Source organism: Felis catus, chromosome E2 (genome assembly GCF_018350175.1).
Source record: "Felis catus isolate Fca126 chromosome E2, F.catus_Fca126_mat1.0, whole genome shotgun sequence".
Classification (NCBI taxonomy): Eukaryota; Metazoa; Chordata; class Mammalia; order Carnivora; family Felidae; genus Felis; species Felis catus.
This window is the reverse complement of record NC_058382.1, coordinates 10831545-10853778: the sequence shown is the minus strand read 5'-3', so window position 1 is coordinate 10853778 and position 22234 is coordinate 10831545. Positions and strand designations below refer to the sequence as shown.

Here is a 22234-nt window from a genome sequence, read left to right as displayed (position 1 = left end):
TCATCCAGTCTGTCCAGTGGGAATGTGGGTTCGAGGGCCTCTTACGGTCCTTATAGCAGCATAAGGACCTCTGCAATCCACTGCGCTCTGAGCCCCCTTCCCTCCGCCGCCGTCATACTGGGCTCTGGCTATTCGCCCTCTCCTGTCGAGATGATGAAACCCACTGGAGTAGAAAAGCCCCAGAGTTCTGCCCTTGGCTTTAGCATCCGCAGCGTCTCCCACCTGCAGCTCCGTCCCTCTTCGGCCACCTCCAGCTTTCGCAGCCACGGGCTGCGGCTCCCGGCGCCTGAGGTCTATCTCCTCGCAATCCCGCAGGGGGCGCCCCAGCCCGAGCGCGCCGGCCCTCGGGGAGGCGGGAGGGGAGCCCGGGGCGGGCGAGAGCGGGGGGGGGGGGGGGGGTGTCCCAGCTATAAAGCGTGGCCGCCTCCCGCGGCGCCCAGGACGGCTGGGACCCCGGGCGGTCGGACGGGCGGGCACCGGTCGGAACTCGGGCCGTGCCGGCTGAGAGATCTGAAGCGCTCGGTTTCCCCCCCCACCCCGGGCCGGAGCGGGGGCGGGAGGGGGCGCGGGCCCGGGGGATGCTGGGCTCTGTGAAGATGGAGGCCCATGACCTGGCCGAGTGGAGCTACTACCCGGAGGCGGGCGAGGTGTGTCCTCGGGGATGGCGGAGCGGGAAGCGGGGGGCAGGAATCAGGGTGCGGGTGTAATCGAGGACAAGGATGGGGATTAAATGGGGGCCCCAACCGCGGTTGAGGGGCGGAGGAACTGGAGACACCGAGACCAGGTGTAAGAGTCAGGGATGGGGGGGGCGGGGGGGGGGGGAAGCACGGGAGTGCGGTTTAGGCTGACCGGAGCCAGGGCTTAAATGGGAGTCAGAAAAATTTAGGCAAGGGTCAGGTCATAGCTTACGCGTGAAGACTGGGGCTCGGGGACCCCCAAATCCAAGGGACTGAAATTTTAAAAACCAAAGATGGGAATCCGAGGTCCAGGATAGGGGACCCAGCTGGGGGATTGGGAAATGGGGTTCAGAATGGGGGGTGGGGTGGGGGGAGGAAGACCGGAACGAAGAGATGAGAGAAAGGGGTCACCATGAAGGAAAGCCTGAGGCGGGAACTCAAGGTTAGAATATAGTTAAAGATGGGGGGTCTGGGGTAGAAGTCAGAATTGGGGGCTGGGAGATAAACATGGGGGTGGCGGTCTAAGAATCAGAAAATAGGGATTGGTGCTCAAAGTTAAGAGGCGAGACATGGTTTGGGGGAGTCTGTAATAACAGGTGGGTGAGAGCTGGGGCTCAGATAGATGGGGGCCCAGATGGGGTCAGAGTTGGGAACCTGAGAGCAGATGTGAGCCACGGCATTGGCTGGAGAGGGGTCAGCCTCCACCCTCCATCCCTATTCCTGATCCTTACCCCTCCCGACTGAACTTCAGTGGTTTAATTGTTTTCAGAGACCCTCAGCAGGGATACTCCTAATTGGAGGCTGGAGGGTTTCAGATTTCACACCACCACCCCCCTTCCAGTTATCTCCAGTAATTGCCAACGTCCTTACTGTCCCACCTTCGACAAGGCCGCCCTTGGAGTAGGGGGCGGGGTGTATCTTAATTCCCGCACCTCAGCTGACCGAAAGTCCTTACCCAAGTCTAACTCCCATTCCAGTTGCTGCAAGGGCTCCCCCTTAGCTCATTCTTTCTAGAGAGTCAAGATTGTGAAGTGACGGGGGAGGGGTCCTGGTAGGAGGGTTATGGGGGTCCAGACACTTGGGTTCCTAGCCTGGAAGGAGGCTTTGGGCTTCAGGTCGGAGTGGGGCTGGAATGGCTGAGAGCTCCAAAGATTCTGAGATCTGGAGGTTCCAGGGGCCCCACCGTGCCTGAGTTCTGGGTCTGGGGTTTGAAGCTTAGGGTGGGACTCCTGGTTCCCCAGGCCTGCGGGGCTTGGCAGGGTGCCCGGGAGGGGCCAGTCCTGGGGCTGTGGAGGTGTGAGGTGCACGTGGGGTGGGGCGGGCCGACCAGGGAAGGGATTGGGGGTGCTGAGAGACGGAGCTGGGACCTACTGGAGATATCAGTTGTGCAGTGGGGAAGGCACAGACCAGGTCCGACGTGGAGGCTCCCAGGGAGTGAGGGATCCCAGCTGAACCCCTAGAGAGTTCAGCCTGGGGACATGATTTAAGAGAACCAACTGCCGATCTGTGTTGGGGGGGGGGCACATCTTGAAGATGTAAGCCCTGCGGGGTCTAAGGACGGAGGAGTTGCCATTTGGGGCACAGTCTGAAGTTTAAGAATTTGTATGGAATCTGTCAGAAATCCAAGGACAGTCTAGAGAGTCTAGAGAGGATTAGCATTGGGGGGCATATTTTGGAAGAGTTAGCATGTTGGGGGCTGGAAATGGAAATACGATGGAAGGTACGATGATGGTACCCCCAGCCTTTGGATCAGCCACCAGCAAAGCCACCTCCTCCCCCTTGGGTCTGAACAATAGAGAAACATCTGCACTCACTCAGCGTCTTAAGAACTAAGAGGGTCCCCAAACTGCTTCTTGCGCACAGCACCCTCCTGCTGGGGTGATTGACACCCCGGATCAGGCTCCCCATCTGGAAGGAAATTGGAAAGTTAGCACCCTGGGGTGTCCCCCCTGGACTCCAGTTTTACAGATCGGCTGGTCCGAGGGCTCCCCCCTGTTAGAGATGGGAACTCTGAAGCCTCTCCGAGTGTCGGGGGGCGGCTTGAGGATCTGGACTGGGGCTGGGACCAAAAACTAGGCTTCTGGTTTCACACCGCCTTCCTCTGCCCGCTGTCACACCCTTCCTCAGAGACAATAAGGAAATGAAAGGAAAGAAATTCCAGCCTCCTGGGATGGGGGTGCAGGTCCCCTGAAGGCTTCCCCCCAGTCTCAGCCCCGCCCTGGCTGGGGAGATCCGGTTCACAGGCTCACACCCGGACACTGGGGGTTCATCCCAGCCCTAGGGCGTGGGAAAGCCCAGGGTGGATTAGGGCAGCAGGAGAGCTTGAGGTCAGATGCGAAGGAGGACTTCCGGGTGGGTGGGGACCAGAAAAGGAGGGCCCTGGGGTCCTGGTCAGTCTTCCTCTATGATACAAAGGAGTCCGATGGAGTTGGAGAATTGGAGTGGAGGTTGCAGAGGGATTTACCAACTCTCTGTGGATGCCCCTGAGTCCACTGCCTCCCTTCAGCTCCCAAGGACCCGCTTCCCTCATTCTGGGGAGAAGGCAGACGCAGCCAAGGTGGTGGTGGGGAGACCGGTGCAGGGAAGAGGGGTAGCTGTGACTCCCAGTTTCATTGCGAGGCTTCTGGGGAGACGGCGATGCTGAATGGAGGGAACAGAGATACAAAGATGTGCTGGAGAGGGCAAGAGACCTGGCAGGGGACCGGGATAGAGAGAGACAGGGAGAGAGAGGGTGGGGGAGAGAGAGATGGGGTTGGAAAGAGTTAGGAGGAGGGAAAGGCAGGGGGGTTGGGGAGAGATGAGCGAGAGGGAGAGACTGGAGAAGGAGGTGAACAGAGAGGGGCGAGAAAGAGATGGGGAGGGACAGGGCTAGAAGAGATGGGGGAGTAGAGACGGAGGGAGACGCGGAGTGAGAGAGGGGAGGAGCACGGAGGTTCTGAGACAGGGAAAGAGATGGACAGATACATATGGAGCCAGCTGGGAGATTCAGAGACAGGAGACAAAAGAGCTACCTGAAAGCTCATGAGAGAGAGAGAGAGAGTGTCTCTACCTGCCCTCAGACTAGGGTTGGTTCCCACCTGTCTCTGACTCTCTGAGTGACCCTGGCAATTCCCTTTTCTCTCAGGACTTTGGGACCTGCAGACCTTGCAGTGACAGGGTCTAAGACAGGACCCACTGACTCACCGCAAAGGTGGCTCCTCCCGGAAATAGGAAATAGAGCCAAATAGAGCCGCAGGAGACCCCAGCGTGGGGAGGGAGCAGGGCAGACGGCGCTGTGAGGGAGAGAGGACGGTAGCCGGTGGATGGGAGGGTACATGCACACCAGAAGGGAGAAATCTCCGCTTTACATTTTCCTTGTTTATCTTGTTCACTTCCTGCTAGACTGTCAGGTCTGCGAAGGGAGGCACTGCCATCTGTCTTGGTCACTGCTTCTATAGCACGATCCCGAGTGGTGGTCTGGAGCCAGACTGCCTAAATGCAGAATCCCAGTTCTGCCCCCTTCTTACTGTGTGACCCTGGACTGCCTCTCTGGGCCTCAGCTTGCCCAGCTATGCGATGGGTGTCATAATAGCACCTCCCCCATAGTACCTTTGTAAAGGTTGAAAAAGAGACCTTTCCCCGTGAAGTGTCTGGAGCTGTGCCCGGCACAAAGTAGGTGGCCAATAGATATTTGTTCAATGGATGAAAGAATAGAGGGTTATTTAGAGAGACATAGCAACGTCTACCGCATTCCATTGAGTGCAGATGCGTGTTTTTCCCCATTTGAACGTTTCTGAAATGTTTTACAGTCTGGAATGGGTCTTCTAGTCGGTAGCGTCGAGGGATTGACCGTGTTTTCTTCCCCCATTTTTATTGCTACTTGAAACAACGCTGCATCTTACCAATGAGGATGTCTTAGATTCGACGATATATTGTAACTACATAATATATATTAGGTTGGGGGGGGGCGCCTGGGTGGCTCAGTTGGTTGAGCATTCAGTTCTTGATTTTGGCTCAGGTCATGATCTCACGGTTTGTGAGTTCAAGCCCCAAGTTGGGCTCTGCACTGACAGCAGTGAGCCTGCTTGAAATTCTCCCTTTCTCCCTCTTTCTCTGCCCTGTCCCTGCTGGCGCTCTATCTCTCTCAAAATAAATACAAATTTTACACACACACACACACACACACACACATTAGATTGAAATCTATCATTTTGGATACTGAAACATTTTTGACCTATAACCACTGTAATTCTATAACCTAAAAGATTGATAGAGAGTACCCAGGTAGGTGAGATGGTTGGAGAAATCAGCAGTTTCCAATTTTTTCAGTTTCAAGACCTCTTTACACGCTTAAAAAGTTATTGAGGACCCCAAACAGTTTTCATTCATGTGGATTATGTCTATCAGGAGTTACTGCACTAAAAAAAAATTTACTGCATTTGAGATTACAACTGAAAAAAATTTTAAGATATGGATTAATTAGTTTAAAAATAATAATTGTTTAGGGGGACCTGGGTGGCTCAGTCGGTGAAGCGTCTGCTTCAGCTCAGGTCGTGATCTCGCGGTTCGTGGGTTCGAGCCCCGCATCGGGCTCTGTGCTGACAGCTCAGAGCCTGCAGCCTGCTTCGGATTCTGTGTCTCCCTCTCTCTTTCTGCCCCTCCCCCGCTTGCGCTCTGTCTCCATTTCAAAAATAAACATTACAAATATTTTTAATAAAAAAATAAAATATTTTTTTAGTATACATACTGTGTTTTTTGTTAAAATAACTATACTTTGGGGGTGCCTGGGTGGTTTGGTCGGGCAAGCTTCTGACTGTTGATGTTGGCGCAGGTCCTGACCCCAGGATCATGGGATCAAGCCCCGAGTTGGGCTCCATGCTCATTGCGGAACCTGCTTAAGATTCTCTCTCTCTTTCACTTTGCCTCTCTCTCTCTCTCTCTCTCAAAACGAATGAATGAATGACTATATTTCGGGGTACCCGGCTGGCTCAGTTGGCCAGTCTTAGGATTGTCAGTTCAAGCCCCACATTGGGCATGGAGCCTACTTAAAAAAAATAATAGATGGGGCGCCTGGGTGGCGCAGTCGATTAAGCGTCCGACTTCAGCCAGGTCACGATCTCGCGGTCCGGGAGTTCGAGCCCCGCGTCGGGCTCTGGGCTGATGATGGCTCAGAGCCTGGAGCCTGTTTCCGATTCTGTGTCTCCCTCTCTCTCTCTGCCCCTCCCCCGTTCATGCTCTGTCTCTCTCTGTCCCAAAAATAAAAAAAAAATAGAATAGAATAGGAGAGGAGAGGAGAGGAGAGGAGAGGAGAGGAGAGGAGAGGAGAGGAGAGGAGAGGATAAAATAAAGTAACTATATTTCAAAACATTTAGTGAGGGGAGTGGCACTGTTATATTTTTGGCAAATCTCTTCAGCGTCTGGTTCAATAGGAGACAGCTGGATTCTTGTGGCTGCTCCTACATTTGGTCTGTTGCGATATCCCCTGCCCCGTGGCCTCTGGAAAACTCCACTGTATACTCATGAGAGAAAGTGAAAAGGGCTAGTAATATCTTAGCATTATACGCAAATAGTTTTGACCTCATGGACACCCTAAAAGGGTCTTGGAGACTCTCCAGGGTGTCCTGGGCCACGCTTTGAGAACCACTTAAAGGGTGAGCTTCAGTATACGGGGGGGCCTGGGGGGGTGGGTGGAGGATGAGGTCAGGGATGGGGTGCATGAGGACGGAGAAGAGAGAGAGACTTCAAGAGACAGCCATCCACAGAGAGAGGTAAGGATGGGAGGGACTTTGTAGAAAAGGCAAGGCAGACAGACGGATAGATGCACAGAGGGGGCCAGTGATCCTTTGCTGACCAGCAGAGTAGAAACTCACTGACCTCTCCCCTTGTGTCCTTCTTTCCTTGCAGGTCTACTCACCGGTGACCCCAGTGCCCACCATGGCCCCCCTCAACTCCTACATGACCCTGAACCCTCTGAGCTCTCCCTACCCCCCCGGGGGGCTCCCTGCCTCTCCGCTGCCCTCAGGACCCCTGGCGCCCCCAGCCCCCGCGGCACCCCTGGGGCCCACCTTCCCGGGCCTGGGTGCCAGCACTGGTGGAGGCAGCAGCTCAGGGTATGGGGGCCCGGGCCCGGGGCTGGTGCACGGGAAGGAGATGCCAAAAGGCTACCGGAGGCCACTGGCCCATGCCAAGCCGCCATATTCCTACATCTCGCTCATCACCATGGCCATCCAGCAGGCGCCGGGCAAAATGCTGACCCTGAGTGAGATCTACCAGTGGATCATGGACCTCTTCCCTTACTACCGGGAGAACCAGCAGCGCTGGCAGAACTCCATCCGCCACTCCCTGTCTTTCAACGACTGCTTTGTCAAGGTGGCGCGCTCCCCAGACAAGCCAGGCAAGGGCTCCTACTGGGCCCTGCACCCCAGCTCAGGTAACATGTTTGAGAATGGCTGCTACCTGCGCCGCCAGAAGCGCTTCAAGTTGGAGGAGAAGGTGAAGAAGGGGGCTGGGGGGACGTCCACCTCCAGGAACAGTGCAGGGTCGGCTGCCCCGGCCACCACGCCTGCTGCCACGGTCACCTCTCCCCCCCAGCCCCAGCCTCCACCGCCTGAGCCCGAGGCCCAGGGTGGGGAAGACGTGGGGGCTCTGGACTGTGGCTCTCCCCCTTCGTCCACCCCCTACTTCGCTGGCCTGGAGCTCCCAGGGGAGCTGAAGCTGGATGCACCCTACAATTTCAACCACCCCTTCTCCATCAACAACCTGATGTCGGAACAGACACCAGCACCTCCTAAACTGGACGTGGGGTTTGGGGGCTATGGGGCAGAGGGTGGGGAGCCTGGGGTGTACTACCAGGGTGTCTATTCCCGCTCTCTGCTTAACGCATCCTAGCAGGGGCGTGGGAGCGTGGTGGGTGGGGTATGGCTGTAGCTCCCACCATCTGGCCCTTGGGGCCTGACCCACCTGGTGACACTTTGCTTGTCCCGTCAGTTAACATCTTGGCTGGTCTGTTACTGTGGTGACTGCTGTCTCTGTGGGCATCATGTCTATCCTTTGGGTACTGTGATGACTGCCATCGACATGATGGTGGGCCCGCTGGGTGTTACAAAGACTGCCGTATTGATCGATGTTATAAGTTGATCCATTGGGTGCTCTGATGGCTGCCATCTTGGATGACATTTTAGTTGGCCCTTTGGACATGGTGATGGACGTCCTCTTGACTGACCCTTTGCATGTGATGGTGATACCATTGCAATGACAACTTCTTTGGCCCGTTGGGTGCTATGATGGCCACTATCTTGGTTGGCTGACATTACCAGTGCACCCTCGTGCACCATGACGGCCATCACAGCCCCTGTGTTGGCCGTGTCATCACCATCTCTTTGGTGCGAGTTGAGTGAGGAATGGAGGTGAGAATATTCCTTGGTTTTTTTTTTTTTCGGGAGCCTATTCCCCCTCTCTGGTCCAGGAGAATCCAGAAAGGACTGGCTAGGGTGTGGGAAATTTCTACTGAAATCTGGTTCTTGCCTGGAAAGCGGGATACTGGCTGTGTTTGACCATTAAAGGCACTGTTTCTGCCTCTCGTTGAATGTCTCGTTTCCTTGGCCGGCGGGCCCCGTGGGGCTTGAACACCTGAATTGTCGTTTCCCTGTCCCCCAGGAGCTGGCTGCCTCTGGGGGAGGGGCTGGGGGAGGCATCGACCTGACCTTTGGCTCTTTGCTGTCCCTGACCCCAAGGACAGTTTGCTCATAGATAGCAGCCCCCGCAGCAGTGGGGCCAGGGCAGAAGGGGGAGGTGGCTCTGCAGTGACCAAGGCCATCTCCCCACCCCCACTCCCCAGACACACACCTCTCGCTCTGGGGCCCAAGGAGCCCAGGGGGCTGCTCAATTTTGGGTTAAGCTGGGGAGGAAGGGAAGGGACAAACAAAGCGTTAATTGAAGGACACGGTGTGTGGGGCTTATCCGTGTGGGGGGGGCAGGGGGGGGGCCTCTGTTGGTCCTAGGATATCACTGTGCCCACTGAGGTCTCTGGTCTGCCTATTGTTACCTCTGATTGTTACGTATTGTTCATATCCCTCGATTGTGTGGGTTTGCATGTCTGTTCTTACCCTGGGTGCTAACTGTAGGTGTCCTGATTTTGTGGGGTTTTTTTAAATTTTTTTAATGTTTATTTATTTATTTTGAGAGAGAGTGCAGGCGGGAACAGGAGGGGGGGGCAGGGGGAGGGGCATGGAGACAGAGAGAGAGAGAGAGAGAGAAAGAGAGAGAATCCCAAGCAGGCTCCACACTGTCAGCGCAGAGCTCGACGCGGGGCTCAAACCCACAAACCGTGAGATCATGACCCGAGCCGCAATCAAGAGTGGGGCGCTCAAACCGACTGAGACCCCCAGGCGCCACTGGCCTGGGATTTCTTACCGTTTTGTGTGTGTGTTGTTCTCTTCGTACACCTACCCCTGGGGCCTTCTGGGTCTCACACTTATCAGGTGCGGGTCTGTGTCTCAGTTTGTGTGCAAACCCGCGGCCCCGAGGAATCTGTGTGTGGCTCTATCCGTGTCGCGGGCCTGCCTGTCGCTATGTGTCTTACGTGTACCTCTGCGAGTCGGCATCTGCCTGCGTGTTGACAAGCGCCCGCCTGGGTTTGCGCAGCGCGCCTGTCACTTCTGGCCGCAGGCGTGTGGGGGGAAGGAGCTCAGTCTGCCTTCGGGAGCTGTGGGTCTCTGGGTGTCTCTGTTCCTCCAGGTCTCTTCCCTAGGCTCTGCGTCTGGTGTCAGTCGCTCAGATGTCCCGAGCGCACGGATCTCATTTCACGGAGGAGAAGTGGAGGTTCAGAAGGAAAGGCCCCGGGCCAACATGGTTCAGCCGGGCTAGAGCAGGTGGCCAGGCCTGCTCTCGGGTTTTTTTTTTTTTTTTTTTTTTTTTTTTGTCCTTTCCTTATTTGGGGTTTGCCTTTCTTGGTTCTTGCTTGCCCGGTCATTCATTCATTTGTTCGTTAGCATTCGTTCAGAGACCAAAGGCTGTCTGTTTATGTGTTGTGTGATGTCTCCCCCGGTTTCTCTGTGTTCATCTTTCGGTCTCTTAAAAAAAAAATTTTTTTTAACGTTTATTTATTGTTGAGAGGCGGTGGGGAGGGGCAGAGAGAGAGAGGGAGACCCAGAATCCGAAACAGGCTCCAGGCTCTGAGCTGTCAGCGCAGAGCCCGACGCGGGGCTCGAACCCACGAACCGCGAGATCATGACCTGGGCCGAAGTCGGACTGCTCAACCGACTGAGTCACCCAGGCGCCCCCATCTTTCTGTCTCTTAGTGTCATCTTTCTGTGGCGTGGTGTCCCTAGCCCTGTCCCTGGACTTTGTCTCTTGGCTGTTTTGAAAATTTTACTCATCCTCGGGATGCCTTCCTCTTCTGTGGTCTGCCTTGTGCTTTCTCTCTCATTCTCTCCGTTGCTTTGACTCTGTCCCTTGCTCTCTCTGAGCTCTGGGTCTCTCCCTCGTTCTCTTGGGGACTGTGACTCCTTTCTGGGGTCGGCCTTCCCTTTCCCGCCTTTGGATCTCTGGCCTCCCTCCTCCTTCTCCCTGAGTTTCTGCCCCTACCTGCCACCTCGCAGGCCAGGCCCTCTATTTCTGTCGCGGTGCCCGCCCTGCCGCCACGGCTGTGTGTCACCCCCCCCCCCCGCCCCCTGCCGTGCTGGCTCGAGTCAGCCGTCCCACCGGCCTCGCTGTCCTGGGCAGGCCGGGGAATTCCTCCTGGTTCCTGGAAAAAACAACTGGGGCCGAGAGAAAGGCCCTCAGTCTCCCCGGGCGCCTGCCCCCCTCCCTCGGGCCTGGGGGTCTCTCCCGGAGTCGGCCGGCCCGAGGCAGGAAGCCCTGCGGTTTCTGGCTTCTCCCAGGCGGCCTCCGGATCTGGCCCCCGCCCCCCGGCCAACAGCCCAAATATTATTCCGCAGGAGGAGTCAGTGGTGGCGGGAGGAGGCCCAGGCTGAAAGAGGCTTTCAGGGCGGCCAGGCCTGGGGCTTCCTGTCCCCAGGCTTGGGCCTCAGGCCGCCCCAGTAGGGACCTCAGGTGGCCGGAGGGGCGGGTGTTGTTGTAGGGTCCTGGGGGGGAGGGTGGGGCCATCCGTCAGGGTGTCTGGTGGCCACCAGCTCGGGCTGGCGTGGGCAGGTGTGACCCCCACCCCAGGGACAGCCGGCTGATGTCCAGCGTGGAAAAGTACCACGGTCAGACGTGGGACGCATGGACAGACATGATGATGCCAGCGATTGGGGATGGAGGGACAGCCGTGGGGACACAGAGAAGCCTGGGCTGGGACAGGTGAAACTGGACAGAGCCTATAGGCCTGAGGTGACATGGTCCAAGGGAGGGGCCCACGGCTGGGGAAAAAGAGGGCCAGGGCAGGGTCCCAGCTGCAGGCAGAGGTCCAATTGTATCGGGAGGCGGGAGGCGTGTGATAACCATGACGGAGGGAGTAATCCTGACAATGGCTCCTAGGGGCTTATCACCGGTCAGGTATTGTGTGAGCACCTTACAGAATGGAATGGCCTCATCCTTCCCACCACCCCACCCCCATTTTATTCTTGTGGAAACGGAGGCCGGAAGAGGTGAAGCTACCTGCCCAAGGTCACACGGTTAGTGTAGGGGGGGAGCTAGGCCTTGAACCCAGGCAGTCGGGCCCAGAGTCAGTGCCCTCCACCGCTGTGCTGTCCTAGAGCACAAGAGGGGTGACAGCAAGGTGGGGGGGGACTTGGGGTCCCAACCTGTCCCTCAGAGTCCCCCCACCACCACCATTCCCTACCACAACCTGCACCAGGAGGAGGGAAGCATGCCCAGAAGCCAGCAGTCGGGGTGCATTGCAAGTGTGTGTGTGTGTGTGTGTGTGTGTGTGTGTGTGTGTAAAGTGTCCCATCTCTATCTTGGTGTGAACATGTCAGGGTCATTACATGACAGGCTTATGTGTTCCCCATGACATGTCTCTCCGGTCAGCGTATCAGTGTGTGTTGTATGTGCCTGTCTGTCACTGTCGTCTCTGTCACTGCTTGTGTTTTGTCATCGTCCCTCCGCGCCCAACAGTGTGCTTGCCCCTCCTCGTATCCCGATGTCCATTACTGTGTGTGTCTGTCACTGCGTCTGTTAACAGTGTGCCTCTGTGACTGGGTCCTATGGGTCTGTTTATGTCTCCGACACTCTGGGTCTGCCTATATCTGTCCCTGTTTGTCACCATGTCTGTTCCCCTATGTGTCACCATCTACCCAGGTGTCACCGCGTTACTCACCACCCAGGCCACAGGTGGGCGTGTCGGGCCCACTGGTGCCAGGGCTGGGGCCCAGCCCATCCCACCCTCGCCTGCTGTGGGCCAGGCTGGGTGCCTGTTTGCAATGCCCGGCCACAGGTAAACACCAAGATCCGGAACCCAAGGGCCACCTCCCTCACCTCTGCTCCCTGTCCCTCAGCCTGCCCCGGACCGGGCTGCGCCAGAGCCCCACGGGCGCTGTCCCCAAACTGGAGACTTGCCCTGACCCTCCCCTCACCCACGGTCACCAGCCTCCCAAGCCCCCAGCCTCGGCCCAGCCCTGTCTCTCTGTCTTCTCTCTCCGTCTGTCTCTCTCTGGCTTGTCCCTTTCTCTGTGGCTCTGCCTTTCTCTGGAATGACCTTTGTCTTCATCCTGCCACTGTTTCCTCTACTCCATCTTTCTCTGTTCTTTCTCGGTGAAGGTCGATTTCTCCCTTTTCCTGGTCTGTCTCCGTTGGGGTCTGCCTTCTCTCCCTGCCCCTCGGGTCGCTGACTCTGTATCTCTCTCTGCCGGTCCTTCTGTTGCTCTTTCATACTTGAGACGTTTTTCTCTCTCCTCCTGTCACTGTGTCCTTCTCAGCCCATGTCTCTCGCTCTTGGCCACTCTCTGTGTGTGTCTCTGAGCCCCCAACCCCCACAGGAGCCAGCTTCTGTCACCCTGGGGCCCTTGGGAAAGTGCGTGGCCCCCAGCCTCCCGCCCCCAGCCCGCTGGTATATATATAAAGGTATATGTACATATTATTTATATCTGTACCCGGGGGCAGGAGGGGCAGACACTGGGGCCTTTGTGTAGCCACTGCCCGCTGCCTGCCCGCCCGCCACTCCTCTCCCTTCGTCCCTGCTACCCGCCTGCCTCCACTCCCCCCGCCCCCTTCCCGCACAGAAAGGTTCCTGTGGGGCCTGCCAGCTTCCTCTGCCTGAGGTGTGAGTGGGCACGCCACGGGCGAGGCGGGCAGGGGGGCCTGGGGACTTTTCCAGCTGCAGGGAAGTTTTCCGGGTGGGGAAGGAATGGGACTTCTCAGCCGGCTGCTGTCTGTCTGTGTCTGTTGTCCCTGGGTGTCCCCCGGGTCCTCACCTGGCTTCTCCCTGGGAGTCTGTCCATCCATCTAATGTCATTCTGACTTTTTCTCTGCTGGTTTGGGGCGTATTCGCTCGTGCACACGCTGTTGTTGGGCACATGTACTAGGCCCTCTGTTGAGCCCCAGACACAGATAAATGAGATGCCGTCCATCCCAGCTGACTCTTTGCAATTACTGTCTCACGGTTGCTATCTCTTCACTCAGCGCTCTTTCCCTTCCCATGAAAATATAACCCAAAGTCCTTACCGTGGCCGATGCTTCCCTGCTATCCCTGTGACCCCATTCTTTTTCTGTTTCTTGGCTAAGATCTTATTTTTTTAATTAAAAAATTTTTTGACGTTTTATTTATTTTTGAGAGCAAGAGAGACAGAGCACGAGTGGGGGAGGGGCAGAGCAAGATGGAGACACAGAATTGGAAACAGGCTCCAGGCTCTGAGCCGTCAGCACAGAGCCCGACACAGGGATCGAACTCACAGACCTCGAGATCATGACCTGAGCCCCAGCTGGATGCTTAACCAACTGAGCCACCCAGGCACCCCGTTAAGATCTTGTTTTTAAGTAATCTCTACGCCCAACGTGGGGCCTCAAACTTACAACCCCGAGATCAAGAGTCACATGCTCTACTGACTGAGCCAGTCATGCGCCCCACTCTGACCTCATTCTCCTACCTCTCCCCTTTGCCATGGCTGCCCTGGCCACCTGGCTGCTTCTGGAACAAACCAAGCAGACTCTGCCTCAGGACCTTTGCATGTGCTATCCCCCTAGATTTCCCGCGGCTTGCTCCCCCGCTTCCTTCAATTTAGTGTCATCTCCTCAGTGAGCCCTTCTCTACCTCCTCCTTTATGGCAGCAACCTCCATCACTCTCTATCCCCTTCCCCTGGTTTCTTTTTTCTTCTTAGGACTCACTGCTCCATGGCTGTCACATTTTATGGGTCTGTCTGTACCTCTTACATGAACGTCAGCTCCATGAGAGTAGGGGCTGCATTCTGTTCCCTGCTGTTCCCGATCCGTCCTTTAAACTAGCCCTGTGCTAGGCAATGCTGGGTTCATAGTGGTGACTGAGACGGCTTTAACCCTGTCCTCATGGGGCCCACAGTCGATTTCCCAATGACGATCCAGAATGTGCAGGGCCGGGTAGGGGAGTGCAGGGTCTGTGAGAGGCCAGTACTTGACACAGCTTGGGGGCCAAGGAGGGCTTCCTGGAGGAGGTGGTAGCTGAGCAGAGACCTGAGGGATGAGTAGGAGTGAGCCAGGCCTTGTCGTGGGGACCAACTGATCGAGACAGACCCAGCCTCGCTCGTCTTCACAGATCTCCGTTCTCTCCCTCTGCCTCGTAGAACTTCACTTGATCTTAGCCAGAAGGCCGAGAATCGATCTGTCTTTGCAGAACTTGAGTTTCAAGATGTCTTAACTCTCTAGTTTAAACCCGAACCTTTCCTTGATTTCACAGTCTCCCCTTTCTTCTGCTTTCAAATGCTCTCTCCCTCCTTCTAGGTCTCTATTCTTGGTGTCTCATCTGTGTATCTCAGGCTCTCTGCACCTATCTGGGTATTTCTCTCTTCCGAACGTCTGTCTGTCCCTCTGTTTTTACCTCGTTTCCTCCATCTCAAGAGGGTCTTTGAGCTCTCTTGTCCCCCTCTGGGTCTGTCCTCTTCCAGTGAGCTGGTTTTTCTATACCTTTCCACCTCTGTTGTCTCCCATCTTTCCCTGGGTCTGTCTGTGCCTCCTTTCTGGAAGTCTCTTCACCTACTCACGGATCCCCCCAATACATCCAGAATCCCTCCGCTCTGGCCCCACCCTGGCACTGGGGGAAGGGGGACTGATTCAGCCCCCCACACCCACACAGGTCAGGCCGTCTGCTCCGTTAATGGTTAACTCAACCTCTATCTAGAATACACACACCAGCCAGGCTGGGGGTGACTCCCCTGCCCACCCCCCTACCAGCTGTTCTTAAAGGACCAGGTGTCCTCCATAGCTCTTTAGCCCTCACTGGGGACCTTGGCGTCTGGAGGCCTCTTGCCCTGGGGATGGGGGAGGGGGAACTACCCAGTGCTTGGGTCTACAGAGCTGGGGCAGGGGAGGCCACAAGATTGCCAGGGATGGGTGCCCAGGCCTGGAGCTCCATCCAGCGTCTCCCTTGCCCCAGGCTTATCGCCTGTATATTTAATCAGGGGTGGTTTTCCCAGCCCTGCCCAGGGCCCAGGCTGGCAGTACCGGGGGTGACAGAACACCTGAGACCTGATGGCTGGGGGAGGGGAGGGGACCCCTCAGCCCAAGGGCTGGCGGTTTAAGAGTTGAGCGTCCTCCAGATGCGGAGGACAAAGTCCCAGGGTCCTTAATGTTTGGGATTTGGGCCATGTGACTCTGCAAGATGTGTGCGTTGGACACGTGGATAACCAAGCAGATGGGTCCAGACTTTAAGGTCTTCCAGATTTCGGCGGTGGAACACCCGTGTTCCTGAGATCCGGGGCAACCTGGGGTTTCAGGGCTGTAGGACAGTGCTGTGCGGTCAAAGGACACACTACAATTCCCCCCCCCATCTTTCTGTCCATCCACTGGCCTTGGCGCCCCGCATTCCCCCTTCCCGCAGTCTCCACTTCAGGGTCGCAGAGACACCGCGGGGGTCTAGGCTGGGCTCTTGGGGCAGCCCCCTCCCCTTAACCCTTGCTTTGCCGCAGCCTGCTCAGGCCCCGCCCCTTGACGCCAGACAGCAGGAAGTCCTGGTTAATGATCAGCCCGTCGGGACAGGTGCGGGACAAGGCCGCGCACATCAGAGGCTGCCGCGGGGGGGGGAGTGCCTTTCACCCTGCCAGTCACGGTGTCCTAGGATGGCCACCGTTGAGACTGGTCTCCCAAGATGGGTGCGAGCAACGCAGCTCAGGGCACCACCAGAGGTGGGATGCAGTCACCTTGTTTCCAGGGATCCTGTTAGTGTACCCCATGGAGGTAATTTTCCTCTTTCCTAGGGCAGTCCCTCTAAGCAATGTAACATAATTCTCTGCCTGCTGAGCAAGAACTCACTGCCCATCCCTTCTAGGAAGCCTCCCAATGCCTCTCTCCTTTCCCCCTCCCCTCGCGGGCGCTAGTCCCCCACACCTTGGGTAGATACAGGGGCGGGACCAGAAGAGAAACCTAATTCCCGAGCATGGCTCTGGTTCCCATGCAAGGAGCTTCCCGTGCTCTCTAAGCCTCAGTTCTGTCATCTGGAAAACGGGCAGATGGCTAGAACGCTTGACCAGTGGCCAGCACTTCTGAAAAGCGCCAAGGGGCCCGCCTGAGTGGAGGGCGCCACCTGGAGGCTACCACGCATCGTCCTTTCCCTGCAGGATCAGTTCGGTCCCAAAGGGGGCGCAGCGTCTCACACAACTAAGGGACCAAGAAGGAAAAAAAAAAAAAAAAAACCATCTTTCGGTTTATTGAAGGAGGAAAAGGGGGCGGGAGGGGGGGGGCAATAAAATGCTTTTGCTTTGTTTATAAAGAGCGAGATTTCAGGAGGCCCCTTCTCGAGGAGGAGGGGGACACCTCTCCCCCGACTATAAGCAGCAGCAAAGCCAAGCCAAGGAGGGGAGAGGGAAATTGGAGGGGCCAAGGGACCCCAAACACCCCCTTGGGCAGAAGCCACAAGCTTTCTCCCCCCACCCTCAATGCATCTACCCCAGGGAACCATCCGGGATGAGGAAGGGGTATGTACACAGGTGGGGGTAGCACTGGGTTGGGTCGGGGAGGGAATAATTTATCCGCAGCAGCGGTGGGTGGCAAGGGGGTAGGACGCAGTAGACTGGTGGCAGTGGTGGCCTAGGGGTCCCGTTCTTTCTTAACCTTGATGTCTCCAGCAAGGATAGTGGCGATCTCGCCCTGCATGAAGGCCCAGGGGACAGAGGAGCCCACCAGGGGACACTTGTCCCCACTGGGGCAGTACACCTCCCCAGCAGGGCCCTGTGCCTTGATGAACTCCCTTGAGCAGGGAAAGCAGAACTTGTGTCCGGGCACTGAGGGGCACTGGACGAAGTGGGTGTCTTCCAGCCGCTCCCGGCACAGGGTACAGCACAGGGGTGCCCCGGGGGTCGCCCCCGTGCCGCTACCACCCCCGCTGACCGCTTCTGCCCCAGCTGTGGGGCTGACTTCGGCTTCACCATTGCGGGCCACTAGACGATGCTGGGTCGCAGGCTGGGCTGCGGAGGAAGCTGCGGGGCTGGCGCCCCCAGCGCGCACGGGGCCCCCGCCCCCGCCAGGGTCCTTGGGGGAGTGGCCCAGGGCCTCGGCCACATTCTTCAGGGCGGCGATGGGTGAGGGCACACCAGGGGTGTCGGCGGAGAACGGGCCACCGGGTGCTACCCAGTGCCGCTGCTGCTGCTCCTCGGTGGTCATCTTCCCAGCCGCCTCACCCTCGGGCTCAGGGGATGCCTTGCGACGGCGTGGCGTGGGCGCCAGGTTCCGGGACGGGGCTCGCGGCGGTGGGCCACATAGAGCTGCAGGGGCTGCCTCTGGGTACTGCTGGGGCAGGGCCTCGGCAGGAGCTGGCTCTCGGAAGCTGCGGACACCGTCGGTCAGCAGCTCCCCCAGCTGGCGCCATTCCCCGGAGCCGTGCCTCCGTTCATATTCGAGGTACTTGAAGCCTGAGGAGGCTAGAGCCTTGCCCGGCTCCCGCAGAGCATCGTGAAACATCTGGCGCGCCACGGCCAGGACTCCCGCATACACGTTGCCAGAACCACAGGGGTATTCGGTAAAAAGCTTCAGCTCGAACTCGTAGCCGGGCGGGCGGGCAGTGGCATCAAAAGCGAACACCCGCCCCACCAGCCCGTGATCCTTCTTGAAGCGGACGTTGAAGGGGGCACAGGCTGACAGCGCCAGCAGCTGTTCCCGCACCGCTTTGGGGCGCCCGTGCCACTCCTCTGCCCGGCCACGCATGGCCTCGTTCAGTTCGGCCAGACAGTCCGCATTCCTCTGCTGCTTCTCCTTCTCGAAATCGGAGCCAAAAGCTGGACGGGCAGGACTCAAGCCGGGTGCCAGCGTCAGGCCTCGGCTTCCCAGGCCAGACACCGCAGCTGCCAGCAGCCCGGGGGGCACCAAGCTGGGCATAGAGCCAAGCAAGGCCCTTCGCGCCCCCTCCGCCACGGCCTCCTCGCGGCCCAGCCCATTAGCCAAGCGGGACCCCAGGGTGTACTCCAGGGCGGGCGAGGGTAGGGGGAGGCGGCCCGACGAGGTGGCCCTGTCATAGCGGTCCTGGCCAGAGATGCCGCCGCCTGTTCCTGACGGCTGGGGCTGGGCCTGCGGAGGCGGTAACTGGGACCCCTGTGCAGCGGCCGCAGCCAGGTCCTTAGTGGTCGGGTGCTTGAGGGCGGGGGGCCCGGGAGAGCGGCCCTCGGGGAGCACGTGGCTGCGTTTGAGTTGGCGGGCAGCGTCGATGAGCAGCTCGATGCGATCCGCACCCTCGAAGTTCACGCAGCCGCGACACACAGCCTCGCTGAAGTCCCACACCATGGCCCACGGCATCTTGGGCAGGTCGCACAGGTAGCACCACTGGCGGCGGGACGCCTGCACCGACGCCATGACCCCCCGCGCGCGCGCCGCCGAGCCCCGGCGTTCCACCCGCCGCCGACGTACGATCCGCGCCGCCGACGTTTGATTCGTGTCCCCCGGACCGCGCGAGCCACAGTCAGGCCTCCGGCTCGGCCTCCCCGCCGATCCAGGCCCGGCCCCCCTTCCCCGCCCCCTGGGCCCTAAGCCTTTTTCCTCACTCCCGCCTCCTTGAAAAGCTTGTTAGAGGCACGTCGGCGCCCCCGCCCGGTCCGGGCTCCCGGCCGAGGCGCACAGCTCGGGCCCCGCGATGGGCCGCGGGCGCCGCCGCCTCGGGCTCCCGCCGCTCCCGCCGCCGACGCCGCCGCCGTTGCAACGGCCGTCGCCGCCTCCACCTCCTTCTGCCCCAGAGGCCGCTTCGCAGGGAAAGTTACATAACGCGCCGGCAAAGCCTTCTGGGAAACGTAGTCCCGCCGGGGCTGATTCTTAAAGGGGACAGCCGGCGGCAGAGGGAGTGGGCTCGCCGCCTCTCCGACGCGCAAACCCGACCACTCATCACGGCGGGGCAGGGAGTTCGGCGCGCTTCGCGGAGCTCCGGCACAGGGTTTGGGGGCGGAAAGGAGATATGAATGGCCAGAGCTGCCACGGGTTCAGAAACGGTAGGAAGTGGACAGGGTTCCGCGCGCATAATTTCTGTTCCGACTTGCTGTGCAGCTTTAGGCAAAAGTCTTGCTCTTTCTGAGGCTCAGTTCCCCGCCCATCAGAGGTGGGCCAATGACTGGTTAGGAAGGCAGCATCTCCTGGGGCGGGGCGGAGGGGCTCTGATTGGACGGTTTCGGGGTAGGGGGACGGGAAGCTGGCAACTGGGGGAGGGAGGGTTCTGCATGGCAGTTCGTTTTCCTCAACTCTTGTATACCATTCTCGGAATGGGCTGGCAACAGCGGGAGAAAGGGGAAGAACGAAGGCCTCTCGGTCAAGGCCTCTGCCTCAGTTGCCTCATCCATTAAAGAGAGTGGTCGAGCGCCCTCGAACTCTCTTCCAGGTCTGCCGGCGCGCTCTGGTCTACAAAGGGTTACATTGTATCTCTCCCTGCCAGCCCCATCAACCACTCACTACAATTCCCAAAATGCTCTGCAGCGAGGACAAACGACGCACTTCCGCTGAATGGGAGGTGGGGGCAGGCCTTCCCGATTCCCGCTGTCTTCCACCCCCGGCTCAATTTTGGGGTGGCTTTACGTTTTTTCGGAGCACTGGGTTGAGGAAATCCTCACCCTCTACTGCTCCCTAATTTGGGGGAAGGGACGGAGGCCAGAGATGGCGAGTTAAGAGTTGTGGGGTTTGTTTCCGGGGAAACCACCTTTCTCCAGCCTTGAGCGCTCATTCCCTGATCGGCCCAACCGGGCTTTGGGGACTCCCCCCCCGCCCAGGTTTTTCTTCTCAACATCTGGAACAGTGGGAGTCAGACTGGAAGAGTAGGGAGGGGAGGGAGAGGCAAGTCTTCGGGTCCTAACCCCCCATCACCCTCTTTCTGTCCGCTAAGCCTGGGTCCGTGATAAGCGCTCAAAAGTATTTACGTGACTTGGCCAGAGTTGCATTCGTTACTGGTTTTCAAACTAATCGGACTGTCTGCTTCCTCTCCCCCAGCCCGCTGCAATCACAGCCGCTGTGATTTTGTTCTCCAAACATCAGCCTCAGCTTTGCAATTTCACTCACCACCTGTATTCTTTTCTTTATATGGACTCCCATGGGAAGAAAGGCCATCTACTTTTGCCTCGTCCTGAGCAATACAGGCATACCTCGGAAATATTGCATTCTCCCTCCAGACTACCACGATACAACAAATCTTGGCGACGAAGCAAGTAGCACAATAGAGCAAGTCAAACAAACTTTCCGGTTTTTCCTGTGCATCTAAAAGTTAAGTTTAGGCTGTAACGTATTAAGTGTGCAACAGCATTATGTCCAAAGAAACAAGGTACATACCTTAATTTAAAAATACGTTTATTGCTAGGGCGTCTAGGTGGCTCTGTCGGTTAAGTGTCCCACTTCCACTCGGGTCACGATCTCACAGTTGGTGAGCTCCAGCCAGCTTAGAGCCTGCTTCGGATTCTTTCTCTCCCTCTATCTCTGCCCCTCCCCTGCTCACGCTCTAACTCTCTCAAAAACAAACGTTAAAAAAAAAAAAAAAAAAAAAAAAAAACCTTCTAAAAAATACTTTATTGCCAAAAAAGATGGTCACCATCGTCTGAGCTTTCAGATTTTGTCCCTGATCACACAGCACCGTAACAAATGTAATAATAATGAGAAAATTTGAAATAGTCAAAGAATTACCAAAATGTGACACAGATACAAGTGAGCGGCTGTTGGGAAAGGGATACTGATACACTTGCTTGTGGCGGGGTTGCCACAAACCTTCAACTTCTAAAAAAATGCAGTATCTGGGGCGCCCGGGGGGTGGGGGGGCTCAGTCAGTTAAGCGTCCCACTTGATTTCAGCTCAGGTCATGACCTCATGGTTGGTGAGTCTGAGCCCTGCATCAGGCTTTTCGTGGACAGTGCGGAGCCTGCTTGGGATTTTCTATCTGGTCCTCCCTGCTTGTGTTCTCTCTCCTTTTCTCTCTCTCAAAACGAATAAATAAACTTAAAAAAAAAAATGCAGTATCTGCGAAGCGCAATAAAACGAGGTATGTCTGTATTATGGGCACAGTCCTAGGTTTTTTTTATGTACTAGCTACATTTTCATCAAGTAAGTTAACACTATGTATGGAACCACTAAAGAGGCCATTCAGGGATCACCTAAAATTGCGTTTAAGCCATTCTTCAGTAAACACCCCTGGGGGGGTCAAGAGTTCTGGCCAGAGTTCAGGTGGGCTGAATTGGGATTGTCCCCTGGCAAGTTTAGGGCAAGTCCCTACGCTTCTCAGGACAGAGACGCTGTAGAAGTTGCTCTTCATTGGATAGCTCCAAGTTAAAATGAAAACCCGCATATAAACGTTTAGCATGGTGCCTGGCCCAGAAAAGGAACAGCATACACATAAATGGAAACTGTTTTTTAAGCTGCTCATTAATTCAAAGATGCAACCCTCTTCTGTGTTGGGCAAGGCTGAGGACACAGCAGTGACTGAGATACGTTCAGGCCTTGCCCTGACAAGGCTCATCCTGGTGATGGAGGCAGACATTCCACTTAAATTTACTCAAATGATTATTTAACTGCATTCTCCCCACCTCCCTACCCCCCCCCCCCCGACTGCTAGGGGAGAGGGAGTACCAGAAAAGACTTTCCTGAGGCAGCGATATTTGAGCTGAGACCTGAAGGATGAACATAGGATGTAGATGTAGACGCCTCCATTTTTATGCCCATTTTACAGACGAGGAAAAGGGAGACCCACACAGCTGGCCAGGGCAGCACCAGGGACGGAGCCGGGTGTGACTGATTTCAGGGTGGTGGTTATTGGCTACGTTGCTTTCCAGCAGGTTCGGGAGTAAAAAAGAAAACCAGCTCTTGCCTTCATGAAAAGGGGGTGGGGGTGTGTGTGTGGGGGGGGCAGCTTGAAACAGAGAAACGCATGTATTCATTTAGAGAACAGAGGACACTGGAAGATAATCTGAGCAGACCCATCCTGGCCTGGAGGAGGAAATCCAGAAAGCTCTCCTGGAGGAGAGGACACTTAGGCTGGTATGGGAAGGATGAGTAAGTTGGAATAAGA

At 57.0% G+C, this 22234-nt stretch overlaps 2 protein-coding genes across 2 annotated transcripts; one reads left to right on the top strand and one right to left on the bottom strand.

The window, feature by feature from the left end:
* The first annotated feature begins 429 nt into the window (after positions 1-429).
* Positions 430-8236, top strand: FOXA3 (forkhead box A3). Its single transcript, XM_023245573.2, has 2 exons — positions 430-647; positions 6561-8236. Exons 1-2 carry the CDS (start codon positions 579-581, stop codon positions 7542-7544), a joined length of 1053 nt encoding a protein of 350 aa, XP_023101341.1. The 5' UTR covers positions 430-578; the 3' UTR covers positions 7545-8236.
* Positions 8237-16413: 8177 nt separating this feature from the next.
* IRF2BP1 (interferon regulatory factor 2 binding protein 1) lies at positions 16414-18949 on the bottom strand. The gene has a single exon (XM_003997630.5). It carries the CDS (start codon positions 18562-18564, stop codon positions 16810-16812), a length of 1755 nt encoding a protein of 584 aa, XP_003997679.1. The 5' UTR covers positions 18565-18949; the 3' UTR covers positions 16414-16809.
* Positions 18950-22234: the final 3285 nt, after the last annotated feature.